We start from the raw sequence: 24,008 nt of genomic DNA on the forward strand, positions 1-24,008 counted from the left end.
ATCAGGCTGGGAAGCTGGCACATCAATCTGGGAAGCTGGCACATCAATCTGGGAAGCTGGCACATCAATCTGGGAAGCTGGCACATCAGACTGGGAAGCTGGCACATCAGACTGGGAAGCTGGCACATCAGACTGGGAAGCTGGCACATCAGACTGGTAGGTAGGCATCAAGACATCAGGCTGGAAGACAAGCTGCAAGGCATCAGGCTGGGAAGCTGGTACAGCAAACTGGGAAGCTGGCACATCAATCTGGGAAGCTGGCACATCAGACTGGTAGGTAGGCATCAAGACATCGGGCTGGAAGGCAAGCTGCAAGACATCCTGCTGGAAGGCAGGGACATCGAGCTGGAAGGCAGGCATCGGGACGACAGACTGGGAGGCAGGCACATCAGACTGTAAAGCTGGAACTTCAGACTGCCAAGCTGGAACTTCAGACTGCCAAGCTGGAACTTCAGACTGCCAAGCTGGAACTTCAGACTGCCAAGCTGGAACTTCAGACTGCCAAGCTGGAACTTCAGACTGCCAAGCTGGAACTTCAGACTGCCAAGCTGGAACTTCAGACTGCCAAGCTGGAACTTCAGACTGCCAAGCTGGAACTTCAGACTGCCAAGCTGGAACTTCAGACTGCCAAGCTGGAACTTCAGACTGCCAAGCTGGAACTTCAGACTGCCAAGCTGGAACTTCAGGCTGGAAGGCTGGAACATCAGACTGGAAGGCTGGAACATCAGACTGCAAAGCTGGAACTTCAGACTGCAAAGCTGGAACTTCAGACTGCAAAGCTGGAACTTCAGACTGCAAAGCTGGAACTTCAGACTGCAAAGCTGGAACTTCAGACTGCAAAGCTGGAACTTCAGACTGCAAAGCTTGAACTTCAGACTGCAAAGCTTGAACTTCAGACTGCAAAGCTTGAACTTCAGACTGCAAAGCTTGAACTTCAGACTGCAAAGCTGGAACGTCAGACTGGAAGGCTGGAACGTCAGACTGGAAGGCTGGAACGTCAGACTGGAAGGCTGGGACGTCGGACTGGAAGGCTGGAACATCGGACTGGAAGGCTGGAACATCAGACTGGAAGGCTGGAACATCAGACTGCAAAGCTGGAACTTCAGACTGCAAAGCTGGAACTTCAGACTGCAAAGCTGGAACTTCAGACTGCAAAGCTGGAACTTCAGACTGCAAAGCTGGAACTTCAGACTGCAAAGCTTGAACTTCAGACTGCAAAGCTTGAACTTCAGACTGCAAAGCTTGAACTTCAGACTGCAAAGCTTGAACTTCAGACTGCAAAGCTGGAACGTCAGACTGGAAGGCTGGAACGTCAGACTGGAAGGCTGGAACGTCAGACTGGAAGGCTGGAACGTCAGACTGGAAGGCTGGGACGTCGGACTGGAAGGCTGGAACATCGGACTGGAAGGCTGGAACGTCAGACTGGAAGGCTGGAACGTCAGACTGGAAGGCTGGAACGTCAGACTGCAAAGCTGGAACATCAGACTGCAAAGCTGGAACATCAGACTGCAAAGCTGGAACATCAGACTGCAAAGTGGGAGCGGGTTGGGTTACTGGCAAGATGGTGTGGGTCGGGAAGAATTTTTGTTTCTTTTTTGGTTTAGCCCGTGCAGTCTTGTATGTAGGTGCAGGGCTGTAAGAAAAGAAAGTAGCTGGGCAGAAGGAAGACCAAGGAACTGTAGCTAGAGAGGGGTTTTGTGGGACTGTTACAGTTGAAGGAGAAGAGACAGGTGAATTGAAGGCAGGATAGGTGCGACATTTGGAGACTGGGTGGTAGTATTGGGTAGGGAGCTGGTTAAACTGGGTAGTAGCTGAGGTTGCCATGAGTGACGGGGAGATAGATTTTTTGGAAGGTAGATGATTAATGGCAGGGCTGGAATATTGTGGTTTAGCTAAAGACAGGAGATCTGACCATGCCTGCAGCAAAGGTTGAACAAACGCTGATTTACACACAGCCTGACTAACCAAAGATTGTACTGAATAAATGCAATCAGATAACACCTGCTGGGAACAAGCGGAATAATGTTCATCAAAGGAAGCCGGATCATCCTCTAACAACCATATCAGGGATTCAACCTGGTCACAACTGAAAGGAGGGGAGAAATCGTCACTACCTTCGGGAATGCATGACAAAGCTGACTTTGTACATAATTGGATCAAAGGCTGAACATCCTCAAATAACATATGACCTCGATCTACGAGTAAATGGGCGGTTTGTATCGTTTCCAGCAGTTGGTCTCGGGTCCAATCTTTAAGAGTCTGACAACAATATTCATTATCCTCTGCTGCCAGCAGAGAATAATAGACAATTTCATCAAAGTCCATTTTGCGCGCCCACCGTAACAGGACGGTTTCTCAGTGCAGCCATGTCTGGTCAGGGATGGCCTTGGTATACTGTCAGAGTATCTAATTGACCTGACTGTGTGGACTGCACAGAGGAGACCAGAAACACATGTAAGTGAAATGGTGTTTATTAACAAGTGATAAGTAAAAGGAAAACAGTGCAAAACCCACACAACAACCCACTACAAACAACAATATATATGTATAAGTAAATGGATATACCGTAATCGTAAACAAGCCAAGCCAAGGTCATACACAGGGAAGTCAGCAGAAGGGTAAGGACGGGAAACTGAACAGGACAAGGAGAGGATGGATGGATGGGGTACAGGGCAGGGATCCAAGGGAGCCAGGAACAGAAGGGACAGGACTAGGAAGGCCTCAGGATAGGGATTGGATCAGATCAGGACAAGGCAGATAGCAGGCTCAAGGTCAAACAGGCAGCAAGGTCAGAACGCAGGGAGAGAGAGAGATACCAAGGCAAGCCTATGAGGGCTTGCCGGGTATTTGTAAGGCTGTGGTAATTGACCTCATGTCACAGCTGAGCGCAGTGTGAGCTGTTTGCTCCACACTGCCAGAGTGCACCCGCTGGTTGACGCCGGTACTACGGCCCGAGGATGCAACAGTGCCACCAGCAGGAAAGACCTCTTACTGCAGGTCCTAGGTGTTGGAAGACACCTGCTGATGGACACTGGTACTGCGATCCAAGAGACCGATAGCGCCACCAACGGGTAGACCTTCTCATGACAGGAGGGACCCAAAAGACACACTTATGAAAAAAAATGAATGCTGCCAGGCATTGTGTCTCCATTCACTGGCGATCACACCAACTCTCACACCAGCTTGAAGGAATGGTACATCAGCTTAAACAAAATTGCAAACCTAAAAGTGTTCATCTACGCTATACAAGCCTCTTTAGATAAATAATAATTTTTGCCTATCAAGTGTAGTATCGACTATAGCCTTTAGGGGTGTCTCTGCTTCACAGCTAGGACATTGAGAACCACTTGTATCTATCCAAGCCATTTGGTCCTTGTGGGGTACCCTCTGCTCGGCCTTGTAGGATCGTTGATTCAATTCAGCTTAACCTACTTGCGCTATTGGGCAAAGGCTTAGCCTCCACAGTGAACGAGTTTGCGATCTTCCCTCCTCCCGCCCACTCTGCATTACTACCTTCGGGCAGTAGACACTCTAGGGCCTCTATAAAGGCTGCGAAAAGAGTGAAGACGTCGAGGAACCAAAAAGAAGCCGCCTAAGAACTCCTGAAGCAATATCCAACTCCTTGACGACGGGAAAGAGCGATAAGAAGACCAACAAAATGAAGCAGAACCCCAGAATGTCGCTGCTTCACCCACCACCCCTGCCTTGGCCGGCTCCAGCCTGCCAAGACCAGCCAAGCCGTACCTGCCTGCAAACGGGCTCCCAATCCTGGAACCTTGGATGAAGCAGATGATCGTGGTGCAGCTGAAGGAGGTGGACGGAAGAGTCCCCAACATGACCCCAGAGATCTGTGGAAATACAGAAGATGATCTTGGAGCAAGGGTTCAGCAAAGCAGGTACGCTGCCCGTGCAGACCTTCACAGAAAGTATATTCTTTATCACTTTTGTGTCCTTTCAGGTCTGCAGAAGATACTGGGAGTTGGTGAAGACCTGTGGCCCGGAATCCCCTTTCCATAACTTCATTGCAAACTGTCCCATACCACGGGAGGAAAGGCGGTTGACGGTGGTCATGAGGAACCCCCATACCCAAGGAAAGGACATAGCCACCTACCCCCAGAGGTTCTGCATCATGGTAAAGGACCTGGTCTGAATCCTCGATGCCAACGGCTTCTGGATAGGTAAGTGATCTGTGCTTTGCAAGCTAAGGAAAGACCCTTCGGGGGACCTCCAGCACCTGCAGCCCTGCTTCTCCCTGGGAGCCTCCGCAGGAGTCCTGTTCTACTCCAGCATGCCCCACAACTGTAACAGATGTGGCCATCCTGGACATATGGGTAAGGATTGCACAGAGCTTGTATACAGGTTCTGTCGGTTACAGGCCACAAGACCAAGGACTGTCCAAGGTCCAAAGCCTGCAACCACTGCGGATTGGTAGAGCAAGTCTTCAGAGACTGTCCCCACAAAACCCAGACCTATGCTGGAGCCCTGATCCAGGGTATGTCATCTTCTAGCACTGGGAGGAAACCACCAGAAAACAAGAAGCCAAAGGAGCCTCGAAAGGCCACAGGTAAGTCCCCTCCCTCCCCTGCCTTCGGCACACTCCTACCCACCCCCTCCGTGCCGGAGGAGACCCTGCCTGCCCACCCCGGACCTGTCCTCCCTCGAGGACCTCCCTGCCCTCCCCACTCCCACCCCCACCAGTGGCAAAACAGGAAACCTGAAATGGAAGCCTGAAATCCCAACAGCAGAGGAACCCACCGCCTTCACCAAACGGCCCACCGGGGTCCAGCACGATAGTGCTGGACCGAACCCAGTAGTGGAGGACCTTGAGTCTGCGGGGGAGGAGGAAGAGGAGGAGATCATGGCCGACCCCGAGCCTAACCCCACCCTCAACCTCAACCAAATGATAGAGGATGTTCTTGAGGAGCTGGGTCTAACACAGGACAGGCAGCTGATGCAATGGAAGAGTCACCCCCCCCCTCCAGGGAGGTAAGTTTGGCCCCTTGCTGACTAGACCTTATACCCTTTTTCATTATGGAGGAGAGCTCCATATATTCCATTAAAGTGAGGAGTATCAAGGATAAATCTAGAAGGCAAGCAGTGCTGACCTTTCTTTCTACTCCGCAAAGTGATGTCTACATGCTTCAGGAGTGCGCTCTTCCTCCCTTAATGAGGTACACTCATCTGTCCTCCCAGTGAACCCTCGGTCCCTCCTACTGGTCCAGGGGTGGCGATTGTAAATCCGCAGGGGTACCCATTCTTGTCAGGGGTGGGTGCTTCACGGTTGACTCCATGAGCTAGTCTGTGGCTGTCTTTTGGTCATAGAAGGCTTGTGTGTGGGAGAGCCAGTTAGGCTCATCAACGTGTACTCCCCCAGATAACAATGCGTGGCTGGAACTTTTCCAGACCCTGCGGACCCAACTTGTCACCACCAGAACAGTAGTGATCGACGGTGATTTTAACTTCTCCAATCGAGGAGGACGGGCGCAGCTCCAGCATGAACGTAAAACTTGATGCTACTTCTAGGCTGCTCAGGGAGATGATTTCAGAGGCTTCCTTTCAGGACGCCGTGGGATCCATAGGGAAACTATTTGTGGTGCCGACCCAACTGATCCGTGCATTCCAGGATCGACTTTGTGCTCACTTCAAGGGCAGTCAAGCATTGTGAGTTCTCCATGGTCCCCTGCTTTTTCTCTGACCACAGGGCCATTCACTTTCAGGCTGGCCTGGGCGAGGGCTTTGCCCGCGGCCCAGGTTCCTGAAATCTGAATAGTACCCTGCTAGAAAATGAGGAATTGATGGGGAAACTCTATGAGGGTGAGGGAGGCCTATGCCACCTGGAAGGAGAAAAAAAGATTCTTCGGAAGGGTAAGTGAGTGATGGGAGGTTATAAAAGTTAAGCTGTGCAGCTTCTTTCAGGAAGAGGAAACTCAGGAGACTGCAGGGTTAGTTGCAGTCCCTGCAGGACCTTCATCACTGCGGCTGGGACGTTAGGCAGGACCTGGAAGACACCAAGAAGAGCCTGAAAGGGCACTGCGAGGAAGAATTCAGGCACATTGTCTTCCATGCCAAGGTGGAGAATCTAGAGAAAGGTGAAAAATGCAATTATTTCTTTTTCAGGAAACTTCACTCAGGGCACACACCCTTGTCAGAGCTGTGTGACGAGACTGGAACACTCCAGAAGGGGAAGGAGGCTGTGATGCAAGTGGTCAGCGACTACTACACCAATCTCTACTCCCCGAAAGCCACAGACACGAAGGCGGTCAACAGGTTCCTGTCAGGTATATCTAACTCAGTCAATCCTGCAGGTTCATTGGTCGCCAACGCTCCCTTGGTGTTGGAAGAGCTACACTCTGCCACTAAATCCTTTAGGTGGGACAGGACCCCGGGCTGCAATGGTCTCCCAGTAGAGCTCTATGTAATGCTGTGGGATCTTCTGGGCCCGGACCTGCTCAAGCTGTATGAGGAGATGGTGGTGGAGGACAGAATGCCTCTGTCGCTAAGGGAGGGGACGATCACGATTTGGTATAAGCGGAAGGGGGAGAGATCGGACCTGAAAAACTGGCGTCCGATCTCTCTTTTGAATGTGAACTACAAAATCCTCGCCAAGGTTTTGGCCAACAGGCTGAAGTCTGTCATCGGACGGATCATCCACACGGATCAGACTTGTGGCATTCCTGGCCGCAGGATTCCGGACAACCTTGTGCTTGTCCAGAACATGGTCCAGTACATTCATGGCCACTGTGGGCATGCGACCCGGGTCAGTCTTGACCAGGAGAAGGCCTTTGACCATGTCTTCCATGAGTTTATGTGCAGAGCTCTGCTCAGGTTTGGTCTTGGGGCAATGTTTTGTTCGTATGTGAATGTGATGTGTAATGACATTTGTAGTTTGGTGTTGGTAAATGGATGGAAAAATGACCCCTTTCCGGTTCTCTATGGGGTCAGAAAAGGCTGCCCTCTCTCACCTCTGCTTTTTGTTTGCTGTGTAGAGCTCTTCGCCCAAAGCATCAGATGGAACACAGAGATCAGAGGGATCACCGCACCAGGACCAGACAGACGGGAGGTCAAGTGCTCACTGTATATGGACGACGTGACAGTGTTCTGTGCTGATCGGCGCTCCATCAACACACTTCCAGACCTGTGAGGACTTCGGCAAAGCTTCAGGGGCAAAGGTCAACTGCGGGAAGTTGGAAGTCTTGCTCTTCAGAAAGTGGTTCCTGCCTTCTTCTGCGCCCATTCCATTCAGCATCAAAGCTGACTTCATTAAAATGCTTGGAGTCTGGATTGGAGCTGAGGGCGCAGTCCTGAAGTCCTGGGAGGAGAGACTGGCCAAGATGCAACAAAAGTTTGAACTTTGGAGCCTCAGAGAGCTCACTATCAAAGGTAAAACACTGGTACTCCGCAGCGAGATTCTCCCTGTGTTACAGCTCCTCGCCCAGGCCTGCCCCCCTGGGTTAACACCTGCAAGGCCATCACCAGGGCGGTGTTCTTAACTGGAGCTCCAAAATGGACAGGGTGAAGCGGGCGGTTATGTTCAAGGAACCTCTCAAGGTCGGTAAGGGCGTGCCTGACATCGCCACTCTACTGAGGGTGTTCTTTGCTTGTAACTGCATCCGTAGGACTTTGGTTGACAGAACCGTGGACTCTGGCGGTAACACCATATCCCGTTTTTTCCTCCTGCCTCTTTGGAGGTCACTTGGATGGGACAGTTCCATCCCCTACAACTGGGACACTCCTTGGTATTACTTGGATACTTTATAAGTTTATCAAGGAGCTGGGGCTGCATGGAGTTAAGCCTGGCTTGTGAAAGCCAAAAACTATCCACAAGTTGATTAGAGTATCGGACATTGCTGAGATTGTTCCAGGCCTCCCTTCAGCCACTTGCAAAGTGGTCTGGAGAAATGTTACTTTAAGGAGACTCACCAACAGGCACAGATCTAGTATGGATGGCAGTCCAATGAGGGTAGCCGCTCAGGACATATATGCATGCCAGAAACCTGTGCAGATACAGGCACTGCCCTTTTTGTTTCATCCAGAAAGGAAACTGCTTTGCACATTTTCTGGGAGTGCCCCTTTGCACAGGGCCTGTTAAGGGCCTTGGAACCTGAACTTGAAGACTTTGTACCACAGACTGCAATCACACACTTCGGTGTGTTGAACGGACTCTTCTGTGGAACTCATTCACAGGAGGACATTGACAGCGCCTGGCGGGTGCTGTGCTGTATTAAGGACGCTTTATGGTGTGCCAGAAAGCGCCTCATCCACCAGCGGGAGAAGATGTCCATCAAGGACTGGTGCAGACTGGTTCACTGTCTGCTCAGAGACTATTACTTGATGGACTTTAAGGAGGAAGAGGAGGTCTGAAGATCCCCCCCCCCCCCTGTATCCTTTGGCAGTTCAAAAAAAGCTTCGGGCCTGTGAACTCTCTCCCCCTCCCCTACCCCCCCTTCCTATACCCATCACCCGTTGCCTGTTGAAATGCAATTTGACTGAACGATATATGACCTGCTATCTAGCAACATGTTTTTAAGCTAATACTTTCAGGGTAATGCAGCAACATGCATGACGTGAGGTTTCAGGGTAATAGTACTCTGCACAAAACGTTAGGCATCATACCGCAGGATGAATGTAATTTATTTGTATGCTTGGAACTGTATTGTTATGTAGTGTATTTATTGCGCTGCGTTGCAGTACAGAGTGGAATGTACCCTGTTGAAGTATTTGTTTTTTGTATAGTTTTATGCAAAATAAAGTATACATTTTCAATCAAAAAGAAAATAATAATAATAAACTTGGACAGACTGGATGCATCACAAGTCCATCGATGCTTACAATAAAATGACGCCTTCTGGTGTATGATTTAGAAGTAGAGTATATCCTACTTCTCTACTCTGACTATTGCGCAGGATCAGACTGAAATAGGAACTATTAGATGCTCTACTTTTTGATTACAATAGCATCTTCACTTTGACCAAAACCCTAAAATTCCAGTCACATCTAGATGCCCCTTCTACCCCTATAATCCTAGCAGCACAATGGAATTCTCCTCCCATTCCTCTCCTCTCCTCTACTACCTCCCAGTTTCTTCATACTACCTCCCAGTTTCTTCATACCTCTCAGCTAACCCCTGTTTTTTGTTTGTTTGTTCCCTTATACTTTAACACATTTTCTATAAACTCCCCTTCAGCACCACTTTTCCAGCACTGTACAACTGGTGCCACCAAGAGCCCCACACTTTATCTAATATTGGATGTAAAAAGACTCATTGGTTGCCAGCTTAGCTCCTTCAGCTATATGGGTGGAGGTATATAGGGAGCTTCTGTATGAATGGAACCTCTGGATATCCTGGTTCTCTGAGCTACCATCCAAAGTAAATAAGAACTGGAGGATGCACAGAGGGCACTTGAGCAGCACTCAAATGGGTAGAAGCAAACTCTAGAGGAATATAAAAAGAAAGATAGGTGCTTTTAACTGCAGTAACACCAGTATTTATTAAACAAATGCAATTAAAAACACACACTGAAGGGTAGTGAAAAACTAGCTCATCAGCCCACACAGACGTGGCGGTAGGTCCCCTTTCTTGGCTCTCCTGGATCTTCAGTAGCCAACCAGCAGCAGAGGGAAAGACAGATGCCAGAAGCAAGATGGCTGACAAAGGAGCTTTTTCGCTCCGAAACATGTAACTGCCCCCTTCTGACGTCACCTCTAGTGCATGTGCTCCAAGCTGGACCTGGAATTTGGTCAGCCATCTTGCTTCTGGCATCTGTCTTTCCCTCTACAGCTGGTTGGTCAGCTAGATCCAGGAGAGCTGTGACAGGGGACCTACCGCCATGTCTGTGTGGGCCGATGAGCTTGTTTTACACTACCTTTCTGTGAGTGTTTTTAACTGCATTTGTAAATACCGGTTTTATGGCCCAAAGTGTCAATATTTTGTGTGGCCACCATTATTTTCCAGCACTGCCTGAACCCTCTTGGGCATGGAGATCACCAGAGCTTCACAGGTTGTCACTGGAGTCCTCTCCCACTCCTCCATGACGACATCACGGAGCTGGCGGATGTTAGAGACTCTTCCACCTTCGAGGATGCCCCATAAATGCTCAATAGGATTTAGGTCTGGGTCCATCACCTTTACCCTCAGCTTCTCGGTGTGTTTGGGGTCGTTATGTTGGAATACTACCCTGCGGCCCAGTCTCTGAAGGGAGGGGATCATACTCTGGTTCAGTATGTCACAGTACATGTTGGCATTCATGTTCCCTCAATGAACTGTAGCTCCCCAGTGCCCGGCAGCACTCATGCAGCCCCAGACCATGATACTCCCACCACCATGCTTGACTGTAGACAAGACACACTTGTATTAGTACTCCTCACCTGGTTACTGCCACACACGTTTGACACCATCTGAACCAAATAAGTTTATCTTGGTCTCATCAGACCCCAGGACAAGTTCCAGTAATCCATGTCCTTAGTCTGCTTGGACTAAGGACACAGGCTTTCTTGTGCATCATCTTTAGAAGAGGCTTCCTTCTGGGACCAATTTGATGCAGTGTACGGCGTATGGTCTGAGCACTGACAGGCTGACCCCCCACTCCTTCAAACTCTGCAGCAATGCTGGCAGCACTCATACGTCTATTTCCCAAAGACAACCTCTGGATATGACGCTGAGCAGGTGCACTCAACTTCTTTGGTGGACCATGGCGAGGCCTGTTCTGAGTGGAACCTGTCCTGGTAAACCACTGTATGATCTTGGCCACCATGCTGCAGCTCAGTTTCAGGGTCTTGGCGATCTTCTTATAGCCTAGGCCATCTTCATGTAGAGCAACAATTCTTTTTTTCAGATCCTCAGAGAGTTCTTTGCCATGAGGTGCCATGTTGAACTTCCAGTGACCAGTATGAGAGTGAGAGTGATAACACCAAATTTAACACACCTGCTCCCCATTCACACCTGAGACCTTGTAACACTAACGAGTCACATGACACATGAAATTTGGACATTTTCACTGAGGGGTGTACTCACTTTTGTTGCCAGCGGTTTAGACATTAATGGCTGTGTGTTGAGTTATTTAGAGGGGACAGAAAATTTACACTGTTATACAATCTGTTCACTCACTACTTTACATTGTAGCAAAGTGCAATTTCTTCAGTGTTGTCAAAAGATATAATAAAATATTTTCAAAATTGTGAGGGGTGTACTCACTTTTGTGAGATACAATACATATATATATACTGTATATATACATATATATACATACATACAGTGTGTTTATGTAACGATTTTCTAAAGGTCTTCTGTCTGGCAACATGACTTCACTGTTTGTCTTCTGTCCTCAGCAGTGGGTGGGTCCTGACCTCATGGGTCCTCTTCTGTCCTCAGCAGTGAGTGGACCCTGACCTCATGGGTCTTCATCTGTCTTTAGCAGTGGGTGGATCCAGACCTCATGGGTCTTCTTCTGTCCTTAGCAGTGGATGGATCCTGACCTTATGGATCTTCATCTGTCCTTAGCAGTGGATAGGTCCTGACCTCATGTGTCCTCTTCTGTCCTCAGCAGTGAGTTGGTCCTGACTTCATGGGTCCTCTTCTGTACTCAACAGTGGGTAGATCCTAACTAGAGATGGGCCGAACACACCCCTGCTCGGCCATAAAGAGGGTATGGGGGTCTGGGTACTGCCCTGGGGGACATGTACCAATGCAAAACTAATTTTTTTAAACACAATTGTTTTTTCAGAAGCAGTGATTTTAATGATGCTTAAAGTGCAATAATAAAAATGAAAAATTCCTTTAAATATAGTGCCTAGGGGGCCCCTTAGTGTGCCTATAAAGTGGTGCATCTGTAGCATGCATAGAACAAAATTTCTAAAAAAACAAACAAAAAAAACCCATTTAAAATGTGAAATTACGGTTGCATTTTCCGGCTATTGAAAAAAAAAAATAACTGGACTGGCATGAAGGTGACAGCCCTCCTTTCTTTTGGGTTGAATAGCTGCTCAGTAGCTGGGTGAAAGGAGCAGCAATTTGTGCGAATTTGGGAAAACACCACCGATAGTATCCCACCAGCCCCAGAAAAGAGTGCAGCTCAGTAATAGTCGTTGTGATGCCTGGACTTTGGCCGGGTTGGAGGGAGACCCTTACCTGGCTTCTATTATATGTCCAAGGTACTGGATTTTCTGATGCATTAGGCAGCACTTACTGGGCTTGAGTTTAAACCCATACTGGGTTAAACAGGTAAAGATCAAGTCCAGATGTTGGATATGGTCCTTGAATGTTTTGGAGAAAATTATAATATCGTCCAAGTAGTACAGGCTCCAAATTTAAATCCGCGAAGCACCTCTCCTTCAAATGCTGTAATGTACTGGGACCAATACTCAATCTGAAGGGCATCTGATTATATTCAAATAGTCCCAGGGGCGTGATTAAGGCAGTCTTTTCACGGTCTTGGTTCCTCACTGGGACTTGCCAGTAACCGCTTGTCAGGTCAAGGGTAGAGAAAAACTTGTCATGACCCAGTGCCGTAAGCAACTCCTCCCGCCTGGGCAATGGGTAGGCATCTTAGAGAGGAGACGTTGCTGGAAGTGGCAGCAGAGGAGGAGAGTCAAACCTTTTTACACTATTGGAGCATTTCTTCTTTTTTGGATACTCATTATCGCTGTGAGTGAACTCTTTCCATTGATGACCATCTGCTGTTACTTATTCAATGCTTCCGGAGGAGACCCATCCACAGAAGGGACAACATCCAAAGTAGAGGTTTTTCATGCCTTTTACTAAGGGCTGTCTGGTAAGCCTTTAATCTTCCTATGGTGACGGGTTTATTGCAGTGGAAGTCACGGATTTACCCAACAGGGACTCACATATGTGTATTTATGGACATTATATGACTATTAAGCACGATTTATTTTAGTGTGATAAAGCTTTGTGGTGGGGACAGCCGCGCAGTCAGGAGAGCCCTACAGGAATGAATCAAAGTGCACACACCCTCTCAGTAAACTTATACTGTAGTAGACACGGAACAGAAAAATGTGGGAGCAACCATGGCGGTTACAAAGAGGCATGAACCGCTACGCCTATAAAAGGAGGCCTTGGCTCCTTCACCCCTGCTGGCCATACAGAAGGCCATATGGGAGCTTGCCCCGGATGTGTCTTCCTTGAAGCAAGAAATGTCCACATTCAAACAGAATTCGGCACACCCCTCGAAGAGCAAGAATCCATTCCGGAGGGACGCAGATGAAGCCTGGAAGTACTGGCGGTGTGGATGCTTTGGCATAGTACTAGTTCTATGTCCAGTGGTTCAGCTTATTAATCTGAGGACTTCCCTGCTCCTGTTCCCTACCAATACCACTATAAAGGACCTCTATGTGATGCCCTGCCACTGCATCTCGGAGGCCAATCCCAGGGTGGAACCCGTCTGCGCCCCATTACAGGCAGCCATGACCTCCTTGAACAAGCTGCAATACAAATCACTGCTGCAACAGCTAACCATTCTTTTCCTTAGACATGTGCACACTGAAATATTTTGTTTCGGAATTTCGTTTTCGTCCGAAAAATAAATTTATGTAGTTACTCCCTAAATTTGTTTTTATTTATTTCGTTTTGTTACAAAATGCATTTGTCCGAAAAACCGAAATAATTAAGGTCGAATCCGTCATTGAAGGCTTCTGGTGTCTGTCGAATGTTCTAAGAAGTTATTCTAAAGAAAAAAATTTGCGCTAGGTGTATAAAAAACTGAAAAATGTGAATATAAAACCTATGACATTTGTTTTCTAGGTTCAATCCACTGATTAAGGCTCACCTGGGGTTGGCTGATTGAAAGACCTTTCATAACATTGCCTCCATGTTTGGTTAGGCTCGATTCACACCTATGCATGTTGCTTTTGAGCGTTTTTGGAGGTTTTTTTTTCATGCTTGGCACGTTTTTGAGCAGCGTTTTTGCTGCGTTTTTGCCGCGTTTTTGCCGCGATTTGCGTTTTGCGGTTTTTTTTTTTTTTTTCATTTTTTTTACAGTCTTAAAAAAAAATTACAAAAAAAAAAAATAAAAAAAATAAAAAAAACGGCAAAAACGCACCAAAAACGCACCAAAAACGCATCAAAAACGCTGCAAAAACGGTGCACTTGCGTTTTTGATGCTTGTCCATTGAAAACCATTACATGCAAAACGCTGCTTTTTGCATGAAAAAAAGTCCCCGACCCTTTCCAAAAACGCAGAGATACAAAAAAGCATTGATGTGAACATGTTCCATAGGAACCCATGTTAAAAAATTCCCGTGCATTTCTGCAAAATGCAAAATGCATCAAAAAACGCGCTAGTGTGAATGGGGCCTTAAAGCTGGGTCCAAATCCACTGATTAAGGTTCATCTGGGGTTGGCTGGTTGAAAGACCTTCCAGAACATTGCCTTCATACTGGGTTAAAACTACTGTAGGTCCAATCCACTGATTAAAGCTCACCTGGTGCTGGCTGCTTGAAGGCCTTTTCAGAACATTGCCTCCATGTTTGGTCAAAGATAGGTCAATCCCCTGATAAAAGCTCACCTCAGGTTGGCTGTCTGAGAAAACACTGGTTACATTTTGTTTCTAAGTCTGCCTGCTGTGCCTATTTTATTAGTCTCCCAGCATTTGGATTTTGTATGTATTTTATATTATGGAAAATGCAAGAAAAGCTGTGACACACAAAGTTGGGTGGAGACACAGGTGTGCAGGAACACATTGATGGCATTTCAAAGACAAATACAAATCCAGGGTCTGACTCAGGGATGTGATGTCTTTTATCTGTGATCTCATCCCAGAGCAAGCACTTGTGTTGCAAATTGGAAAATTACTCACTAAGCTATTGCTAGACTTGCTAGGCTTCATGAGCTTGTTGCACAGTTGCAGCAAGTCCACATTGCATGACTCTAGTCTAGATCAACTTTATTTTCAAGCATTCTGCTGCAAGTTCTGATTCAGTTATATTGTCAATAGTCACCTCACCACAGGGGTCACTGTGGTTGAATTTTGATGCTGTAGACTTGCAGAGCTCTTGCTGTAGACTCACCATTGCAACTTTGCTTTTGCTAGAGACTTCCCACTCAAATTTTCTAAAAATTGTAAAAGTGTCAATTAGAACTTCAAGTGCTCTGCAAGTGTACAACTTGCCAGTGAAAATGTGCAGCAAGTTAACAGACTTACAATTCAACACTGCCACAAATGTGTGGCAAGTTATCCTTGCTATCTGGGCTTTTATTATAATTTTACCATCTTGGCTGAACTGTCTGACTATAAGCAAGACAATCCAGCACAACCCTCATAATTCTCTTTCTTGCCCCGTCAGGCTCTTCTAATCCATTATGCAGTGAGAAATGGACACAATATGCACTCAGCTGTTACTACTTGTCTTCAGACTCAAAACCATGGAACTTCTCCAAGAAAGACTGCGAGGACAAGGAGGCCCACCTGATAGTCATTAATAGCGAGGAGGAGATGGTATGAATGCTGAACAGATAGACACTTTACACTGTCAGATCACTCTACTACCAGCAGTATTTGATTACTATGCTCTCAACCTTACCTTGTAAATAGATTTTCCAGTTTGCAGGGCAACAATTTAATGAATGCATGAATGAATGAATGATTTGTAAAGTGATGCAAATGTGAACTGAATCGCCTCAAGGCGCTGGATGCGTTCTGTGTTGTCAGCTTCTTAGTTAATTTAAGCACTGGCAGACTGGGAGTGATTACGGCTGAGGCAGGTTAACTGAATAATTAGCCCTCTGCACACACACGGTAGCCACAACTATAAGTTTTAATAGAAACCTGCACCTTTTATAGAATCTGGTGAAGTTCTGACGTGTATAACATGCTGCCTCATCCAGACAGGAATGTAACAGTTTACTCTACTGTAGCTTCTTCAAAGAGACAAAGTTCTTTCCACACATCTGCTTAAGATCACCACTAGGGATGAGCCAATGGGAGCTGAGCATCATATATAGAGTAGAAGTAGTACTGTTTCTATATGTGACAGCATCCTGATATCACTGGATTCTAAGAAAGTCACGGGTTCTTGCACCCACCTCATTAGTAGGAACCAATGATGTTGCTGGGAATAACCGTCACTTACTCAATAAGCAAGTATACTAGTTACATCAATTATATCACTGCCCAAAATATGACCACTGGCCATGTTTAGGCAATGAAATTGACCAAATATGGCTATAGTCATATGACAGCTCAGGGAAGTTTTGGCATTGCTGATGTATGCTGGGGCATCTTTTGGCAAGTTGCCGGGTGACGGACATCGGGTGGCCTGCATCATGACTGATGGACAAGAGGGACAAATTATTTTATAGCTTTAAATAAAGAGCTTGTCCAACATTTAGGACTTTATGCAAATTGAGTTTGGCTTCGCTGTAACCAGTGGAGCAGGTGCTTTAGACTGTTCAGTGTCTCAGAGGCTCCTGGTTTGAGTATTTCCCTATGTATTCTAGTGGGTTCTAGAATCACAGTGGGTGGAAAGACAGATGGGTGTATGAATATTTATGGTGTTTCAGCCAATCCCTGAGGGGGTGTGCCCAGTAGGTGGCTGGAGAGCCCATCATTAGTCTCATGCCTGGAGCAGTGTGAGATAGTCCTGGGTCTAGTCCTGCTGGAGGAGTCCTTATCCGGTTAGAGCCCCTATGAGCAGGTTGCTTCAGCACTGCAGTTTGTTCAACAAGGTCACAGCTGTGGCATAGTTGGGGTACCTATTTAAAGGTTTTTATATGAGGACCTGGTCTGGGGAGCTCACTGAAGAGTGACTGATGGAAGTTGGAAGGAATTGTCGATCTTTCCTGTGGCATTGTGAGCTTTAATTTCTCCCTCACTGAAGAGTGCCGATGGATATTGGAAGGAGGCATCTGGTGATCCTGCGGCATTGTGGGTACCAACCTGGACTTAGAGCCCCAGTGACTGTGTTCAGTTTTTTTTTTTTACTTTCTTTGGAAGGCCTTGGTATTCACTCTATCAGAGGTGGCCTTCACAAGAAACTGATGCCAGCTATCTTTCCTGCTTCTTTCACAAAGACTGGGGGGGGGTTCTCATGCTACCCTTCACCCCATCCAATTTTTTTCAGCAATAAAACACATACAATTCATCCCCTAGACTATTAATTGAGACAGAAAGAGAGGATAATGCTGTGTGCCTGGCTGCTTCTGCACCAACATTTGGGAAAGAACCAGGTAAGTCTAAGTTTCAGCTCCCTCCGTAAATTTTCGATAGGATAATGGTCTGAAGACTGGCTAGACCACTCCATGTTCTTAACCACTTGACAACTGGGCGCTTAAACCCCCTTCCTAACCAGACCAATTTTCAGCTTTCGGTGCTCTCACATTTTGTCTCAGTCATACAATACTGTATTCATATGAAATTTTTGTCCTTTTTTTCACACAAATAGAGCTTTCTTTTGGTGGTATTTAATCACCATTGGGTTTTTTATTTTTTGCGCTATAAAAGAAAAAAGACTGAAAATTCGGTAAAAACATGAATTTTTCTTTGTTTCCGTTATAAAATTCAGCAACTTCGTAATTTTTCTTCATAAATTTTGGCCAAAATTTATACTGCTACATATCTTTGGTAAAAATAAGTACAAATTGGTGTATATTATTTGGTCTTTGTGAAAGTTATAGAGTCCAAAAGCTTGTGGTGCCAATATCTGAAAATTGATCACACCTGAAGTACTGACGGCCTATCTAATGTCTTGAGACCCTAACATGCCAGAAAAGTACAAATACCCCCCAAATGACCCCTTTTTGAAAAGAAGACATTCCAAGGTATTTAGAAAGATGAATGGTGAGTTTTTTGAAGTTGTCATTTTTTCCCACAATTCTTTGCAAAATCAAGATTTTTTAAAATTTTTTTTTTCACAATATTGTCATATTAGCAGGTTATTTCTCACACACAGCATATGCATACCACAAATTACACCCCAAAACACATTCTGCTATTACTCCCGAGTATGGCGATACCACATGTGTGAGACTTTTACACAGCGTAGCCACATAGAGAGGCCCAACATGCAGGGAGCACCTTCAGGCGTTCTGGAGCACCCAGGCCAATTCTGACATTTCTCTCCTACATGTAAAAATCATCATTTATTTGCTAGAAAATTACATAGAACCCCAAAACATTATATATGTTTTTTTAGAAAAGTCCCTAGATAATACAATGGCGGTTGTTGCAACTTTTTATCTCGCACGGTATTTGTGCAGCAATTTTTTGAACGCGTTTTTTTGGGGAAAAAAAAAACAATTTTGTACTTAAAAAAAAACAAAACAGTAAAGTTAGCCCAATGTTTTTGCATAATGTGAAAGATGAAGTTACCCTGAGTAAATAGATACCTAACATGTCACCCTTCAAAATCCCCATAGGCGACGTTTTAACATTTTTTACTGGTTACATGTTTTGAGTTACAGAGATCTAGGGCCAAAATTATTGCTCTCGCTCTAACGTTCGCAGCGATACCTCACGTGTGGTTTAAACACAGTTTTCATATGTGGGCGGGATTTACGTGTGTGTTCACTTCTGCATAGCACACAGACAGGGCACTTTAAAAAAAAAAAAAAACCTTTTTATTGTTCATTTTACATTATTTATTTTAGTTTGACACTTTTTTCCCCAAAAAAATGTTTTTTGAATGTAAACATCCCTTGTAATAGGAATATGGCATGACAGGTCCTCTCTACAGTGAGATATGGGGTCAATAAGACCCCACATCTCACCTCTAGGCTGGGAAGCCTGTAATAAAAAAAAAACAAACAAAAAAAAAAACGATCCTGGCTTCAATCGTAGCGGTGAGTCGGTAGAAGCACGGGAGGGCGGCAGGAAGGGGGGGGATATCCCCTCTTGCCTCACGTAAGAATGATCAAGCAGAGGAACAGCCACTATGATCATTCTTATGGTGTAGGGAATCGCCGGCTGAAAAAGCTGATATCTGAATGATGCCTGTAGCTGCAGGCATCATTCAGATATCCCCGCACAAAATCAAGGACGTCATATGACGGCCGGCGGGCGGGAAGTGGTTAAAACACATTTTTTTTAACACAAAGTTGTCCATTTATACAATACTTATAACACATAGCATATACACATACCAAAAATGAAACCCCAAAATAGATTCTCCTACTCCTCCTGAGTACGGTGATACCACATGTGTGAGACGTCCACATCCTGGCCACACACAGGAGCCGAGTACATCTGAGTATGGCTGATCATGGCCAAGCATGGCCGAGTATGGCTCAGCATGGCAGGGTATTGCAGGGTATCGCCACATATGGCTGGGTATGGCAGAGTATGGCTGGGTATCACTGAGTATCGCCGAGTATGACTGGGTATGGCAGAGTATGTCTGGGTATCACTGAGTATTGCAGAGTATGGCTGGGTATTGCAGAGTATGGCAGGGTATTTCAGGGTATTGCGGGGTATTGCAGAGTATTGCGTTGTATTGCAGAGTATTGCGGGGTATTGCAGAGTATTGCAGAGTATTTCGGGGTATTGCAGTGTATTGCAGAGTATTGCAGTGTATTGCAGAGTATTGCGGGGTATTGCAGAGTATTGCTGAGTATTGCAGAGTAGTGCAGGGTAGTGCCAGGGTAGTGCAGGGTATTGCAGAGTATTGCAGGGTATTGCAGGGTATTGCAGAGTATTGCAGGGTATTGCAGAGTAGTGCAGGGTATTGCAGAGTAGTGCAGGGTAGTGCAGGGTAGTGCCAGGGTAGTGCAGGGTATTGCAGAGTAGTGCAGGGTAGTGCAGGGTATTGCAGAGTAGTGCAGGGTAGTGCCAGGGTAGTGCAGGGTATTGCAGAGTATTGCAGAGTATGGCTGGGTATTGCAGAGTAGTGCAGGGTATTGCAGAGTATTGCAGAGTATTGCAGGGTATTGCAGAGTATTGCAGAGTATGGCTGGGTATTGCAGAGTAGTGCAGGGTATTGCAGGGTATTGCAGAGTATTGCAGAGTATTGCAGGGTATTGCAGCATATACACATACCAAAAATGAAACCCCAAAATAGATTCTCCTACTCCTCCTGAGTACGGTGGTACCACATGTGTGAGACGTCCACATCCTGGCCACACACAGGAGCCGAGTACATCTGAGTATGGCTGATCATGGCCGAGTATGGCTCAGCATGGCAGGGTATTGCAGGGTATCGCCACATATGGCTGGGTATGGCAGAGTATGGCTGGGTATCACTGAGTATCGCCGAGTATGACTGGGTATGGCAGAGTATGTCTGGGTATCACTGAGTATTGCAGAGTATGGCTGGGTATTGCAGAGTATGGCAGGGTATTTCAGGGTATTGCGGGGTATTGCAGAGTATTGCGTTGTATTGCGGGGTATTGCAGAGTATTGCAGAGTATTTCGGGGTATTGCAGTGTATTGCAGTGTATTGCAGAGTATTGCAGAGTATTGCGGGGTATTGCAGAGTATTGCTGAGTATTGCAGAGTAGTGCAGGGTAGTGCCAGGGTAGTGCAGGGTATTGCAGAGTATTGCAGAGTATTGCAGGGTATTGCAGAGTAGTGCATGGTATTGCAGAGTAGTGCAGGGTAGTGCAGGGTAGTGCCAGGGTAGTGCAGGGTATTGCAGAGTAGTGCAGGGTAGTGCCAGGGTAGTGCAGGGTATTGCAGAGTATTGCAGAGTATTGCGGGGTATTGCACGGTATTGCAGAGTATTGCAGAGTATGGCTGGGTATTGCAGAGTAGTGCAGGGTATTGCAGAGTATTGCAGGGTATTGCAGGGTATTGCACGGTAGTGCAGAGTATGGCTGGGTATTGCAGGGTAGTGCAGAGTAGTGCAGGGTATTGCAGAATATTGCAGAGTATTGCAGGGTATTGCAGGGTATTGCAGGGTATTGCAGGGTATTACATGGTATTGCAGAGTATTGCAGAGTATTGCAGGGTATTGCAGAGTATTGCAGGGCATTGCAGGGTATTAGAGTATGGAGGGATGGCTGAGCATGGATGGATGGATGGATGTGACTGTATTTTTCACAGAGCAGCGCTGTGGGCACTACAGATCCAACCCACAGCGCTGCTGCCATCCACTCTCTCCCCCTCTCCTCTGACACTGTATCGATCGGTACACAGAGGGGAGAGAGAAATCGGCGTCATGATATGACGCCAGTTTGTATACATGTGATCGCTCTGTCATTTGACGGAGCGATCACATGGTAAATGCCCACGATCAGTGGCTGTTTACCATGATCCTTGATGCGCCGGGATATGTTCTCGGGATTCTGGACGCCCTCCATGGACGCCCTTACAGAATAAGTAGACCACGCTGTAGCTGTCTTTCGGCTATGGCCCAGTCGGCAAGTGGTTAATGTGCTTCTTTTTGAGCCACTTCCTGAGCCACTCCTTTGTTGACTTGGCGGTATGTTTTGGGTCATTGTCATGTTAGAAGACCCCTCCATGACCCATCTACAGTGTTCTGGCTGAGGGAAGAAAGTTCTCATCCAAGATTTTACAATACAGGGCCCCATCCATTGGCCCCTTAATGCGGCATAGTCGGACTGTACCTTTAGCAGAGAAACAGCTCCAAAGCATAAGGTTTCCACCTCTGTGCTTGACTGTAAGGATGTTGTTCTTAGAGTCATAAAAAAATCGCAGAGGTGATCAAATACCACTAGCAATTTGATTTATTTACAGCATTCCATAACTGCGCAATTGTCAGTTAAAGTGCTGTATCGCAAAAAAATGGTCTGATCATGAAGGGAGGGGGGAATTTTCGTCAAGTGGTTCATTAGAATTGCACTTATGAGCTTTGTAAACAGACATAGTCACCATCTTAGCTCCATCGCTCCTTCATCTGCTTTGCTCCCATGGGCACAGGCACCTTTTATTCATCGGCAACAAAAGGAAGTGATAAACAGGAAGTCATGGCCCCAACAGCCTATCACTTCCTCCATACAAAATGACATCACAGGAAATGACACTACACAGGAAATGACACTTAAGGGGAGAGCATCCACAGGAGTGGGAGGGAGAAGTGCACATGTCTCATCCACTTGAGGCATGTACACTGCTCTCCGCCCAGCCACATCCCCCTTCTTGGTCGGCATGGAACCCACTCAATACTGCTCAGAGTAACCAGTCACTAGTAAGATCATTCTACTTGTTCTTACAAGCTTGAGAAGATCTGTGGGGACATTGCTACTGGTGTTGTCAATATATGGTACGAGTACACCGACAAGGCAGATATCAATGTCCTCTTATAGAAATAGGTATGTATTCAAAAGGGATAGCATAGCCACAACAGAGATATAATAATATGTTTCTCTCGTTATGCGGACTTCGCTTCTCTAATGTGCATAGACATTTGAAAGCAAGAGCTCAGCGCATTGCGCTTGATACTTACAAACCGACAAAGGCCCCCACACACAGAGAACACGTCTCCGAGCCCATGAGAAGTTTTTCATACTGATGGTTTTAACGCTGGTCCAGATTCAACCCAAGTGTGCTCTGCTAGATCGCTCCTTGGTTAAATCAGACACAGGGAGACAGATGACAACAATCCATAAAATACACATAATAAAATTTCCACAACAGCATGCACGCACTTTTCTTTATTTATCTGTTTTTATGTATATTAATTCATATTACACAGGATCACTCTGCTTGCTGGATAATATCTATTATTTCATATGATTATTCACACAATCTGGTACTGATTATCACTTTTTATGGTTGAAGTATTTGTACTGGATATTGTATACACATATAGGGATATGATAGGTGTGCAGCCCTAAGTTCAAAAGACACTTGCATGTGTATGAGTCTAGGTATACAGTAGGGGTGTGTGTATATATACAGCATATATAATGTTATGAACTTTAATGGCATCCCAGTCTTATGCCCTGTACACACGGTCGGACATCGATCGGACATTCCGACAACAAAATCCATGGATTTTTTTCTGACAGATGTTGGCTCAAACTTGTCTTGCATACACAGGGTCACACAAAGTTGTCAGAAAATCCGAACGTTCTGAATGCGGTGACGTAAAACACGTACGTTGGGCCTATAAACGGGGCAGTAGCCAATAGCTTTCGTCTCTTAATTTATTCTGAGCATGCGTGGCACTTTGTGCATCGGATTTGTGTACACACGATCGGAATTTCCGACAACGGATTTTGTTGTCGAGAAAATTTTATAGCAAGCTCTCAAACTGTGTGTCGGAAATTCCGATGAAAAATGTGTGATGGAGCCCACACACTGTCGGAATTTCCGAAACATGGTTCTATCACACATTTTCCATCGGAAAATCTGACCGTGTGTACAGGGCATTAGTCCTTAGGGTTCAATATTGAGTTGGCCCACCCTTTGCAGCTATAACAGCTTCAACTCTTCTGGGAAGGCTGTCCACAAGGTTTAGGAGTGTGTCTATGGGAATGTTTGACCATTCTTCCAGAAGAGCATTTGTGAGGTCAGGCACTGATGTTCAACAAGAAGGCCTGGCTCGCAGTCTCCACTCTGATTTATCCCAAAGGTGTTCTATCGGTTTAGGTCAGGACTCTGTGCAGGTCAATCAAGTTCCTCCACCCCAAACTCGCTCATCCATGTCTTTATGGACCTTGCTTTGTGCACTGGTGCGCAATCATGTTGAAACAGGAAGGGGCCATCCCCAAACTGTTCACACAAAGTTGGAAGCATGAAATTGTCCAAAATGTCTTGGTATATTGACGCCTTAAGAGTCCCCTTCACTGGAACTAAGGGGCCAAGCCCAAGTTCCTCCACCCCAAACTTGCTCATCCATGTCTTTATGGACCTTGCTTTGTGCACTGGTCCAAATCATTTGGTGGAGGGGGGATTATGTTGTGGGGTTGTTTTTCAGGGGTTGGGCTTGACCCCTTAGTTCCAGTGAAGGGAACTCTTAAGGCGTCAGCACACCAAGACATTTTGGCCAATTTCATGCTCCCTACTTTGTGGGAACAGTTTGGGGACGTAGATAAAATTAATAGATGGTGCTGCGCTCTAAGTGATGGCTAACAGATAAATAAATCAACAATAAAAGTGCTA

At 46.3% G+C, this 24,008-nt stretch overlaps 1 protein-coding gene across 1 annotated transcript in view; it reads left to right on the forward strand.

Annotated features, from left to right (window-relative positions):
• Positions 1–7,527: 7,527 nt before the first annotated feature.
• The window catches only part of LOC141134374 (asialoglycoprotein receptor 1-like), a 36,439-nt gene continuing 19,958 nt past the window's right edge, over positions 7,528–24,008 (forward strand). The window contains exons 1-2 of the mRNA XM_073623942.1: positions 7,528–7,648; positions 15,295–15,446. Of these exons, the coding sequence (XP_073480043.1) occupies positions 7,528–7,648; positions 15,295–15,446 (273 nt within the window). The remainder of the gene's footprint in view (positions 7,649–15,294; positions 15,447–24,008) is intronic.

The sequence above is a fragment of the Aquarana catesbeiana genome, linkage group LG03 (genome assembly GCF_042186555.1).
Source record: "Aquarana catesbeiana isolate 2022-GZ linkage group LG03, ASM4218655v1, whole genome shotgun sequence".
NCBI classification, from domain to species: Eukaryota; Metazoa; Chordata; class Amphibia; order Anura; family Ranidae; genus Aquarana; species Aquarana catesbeiana.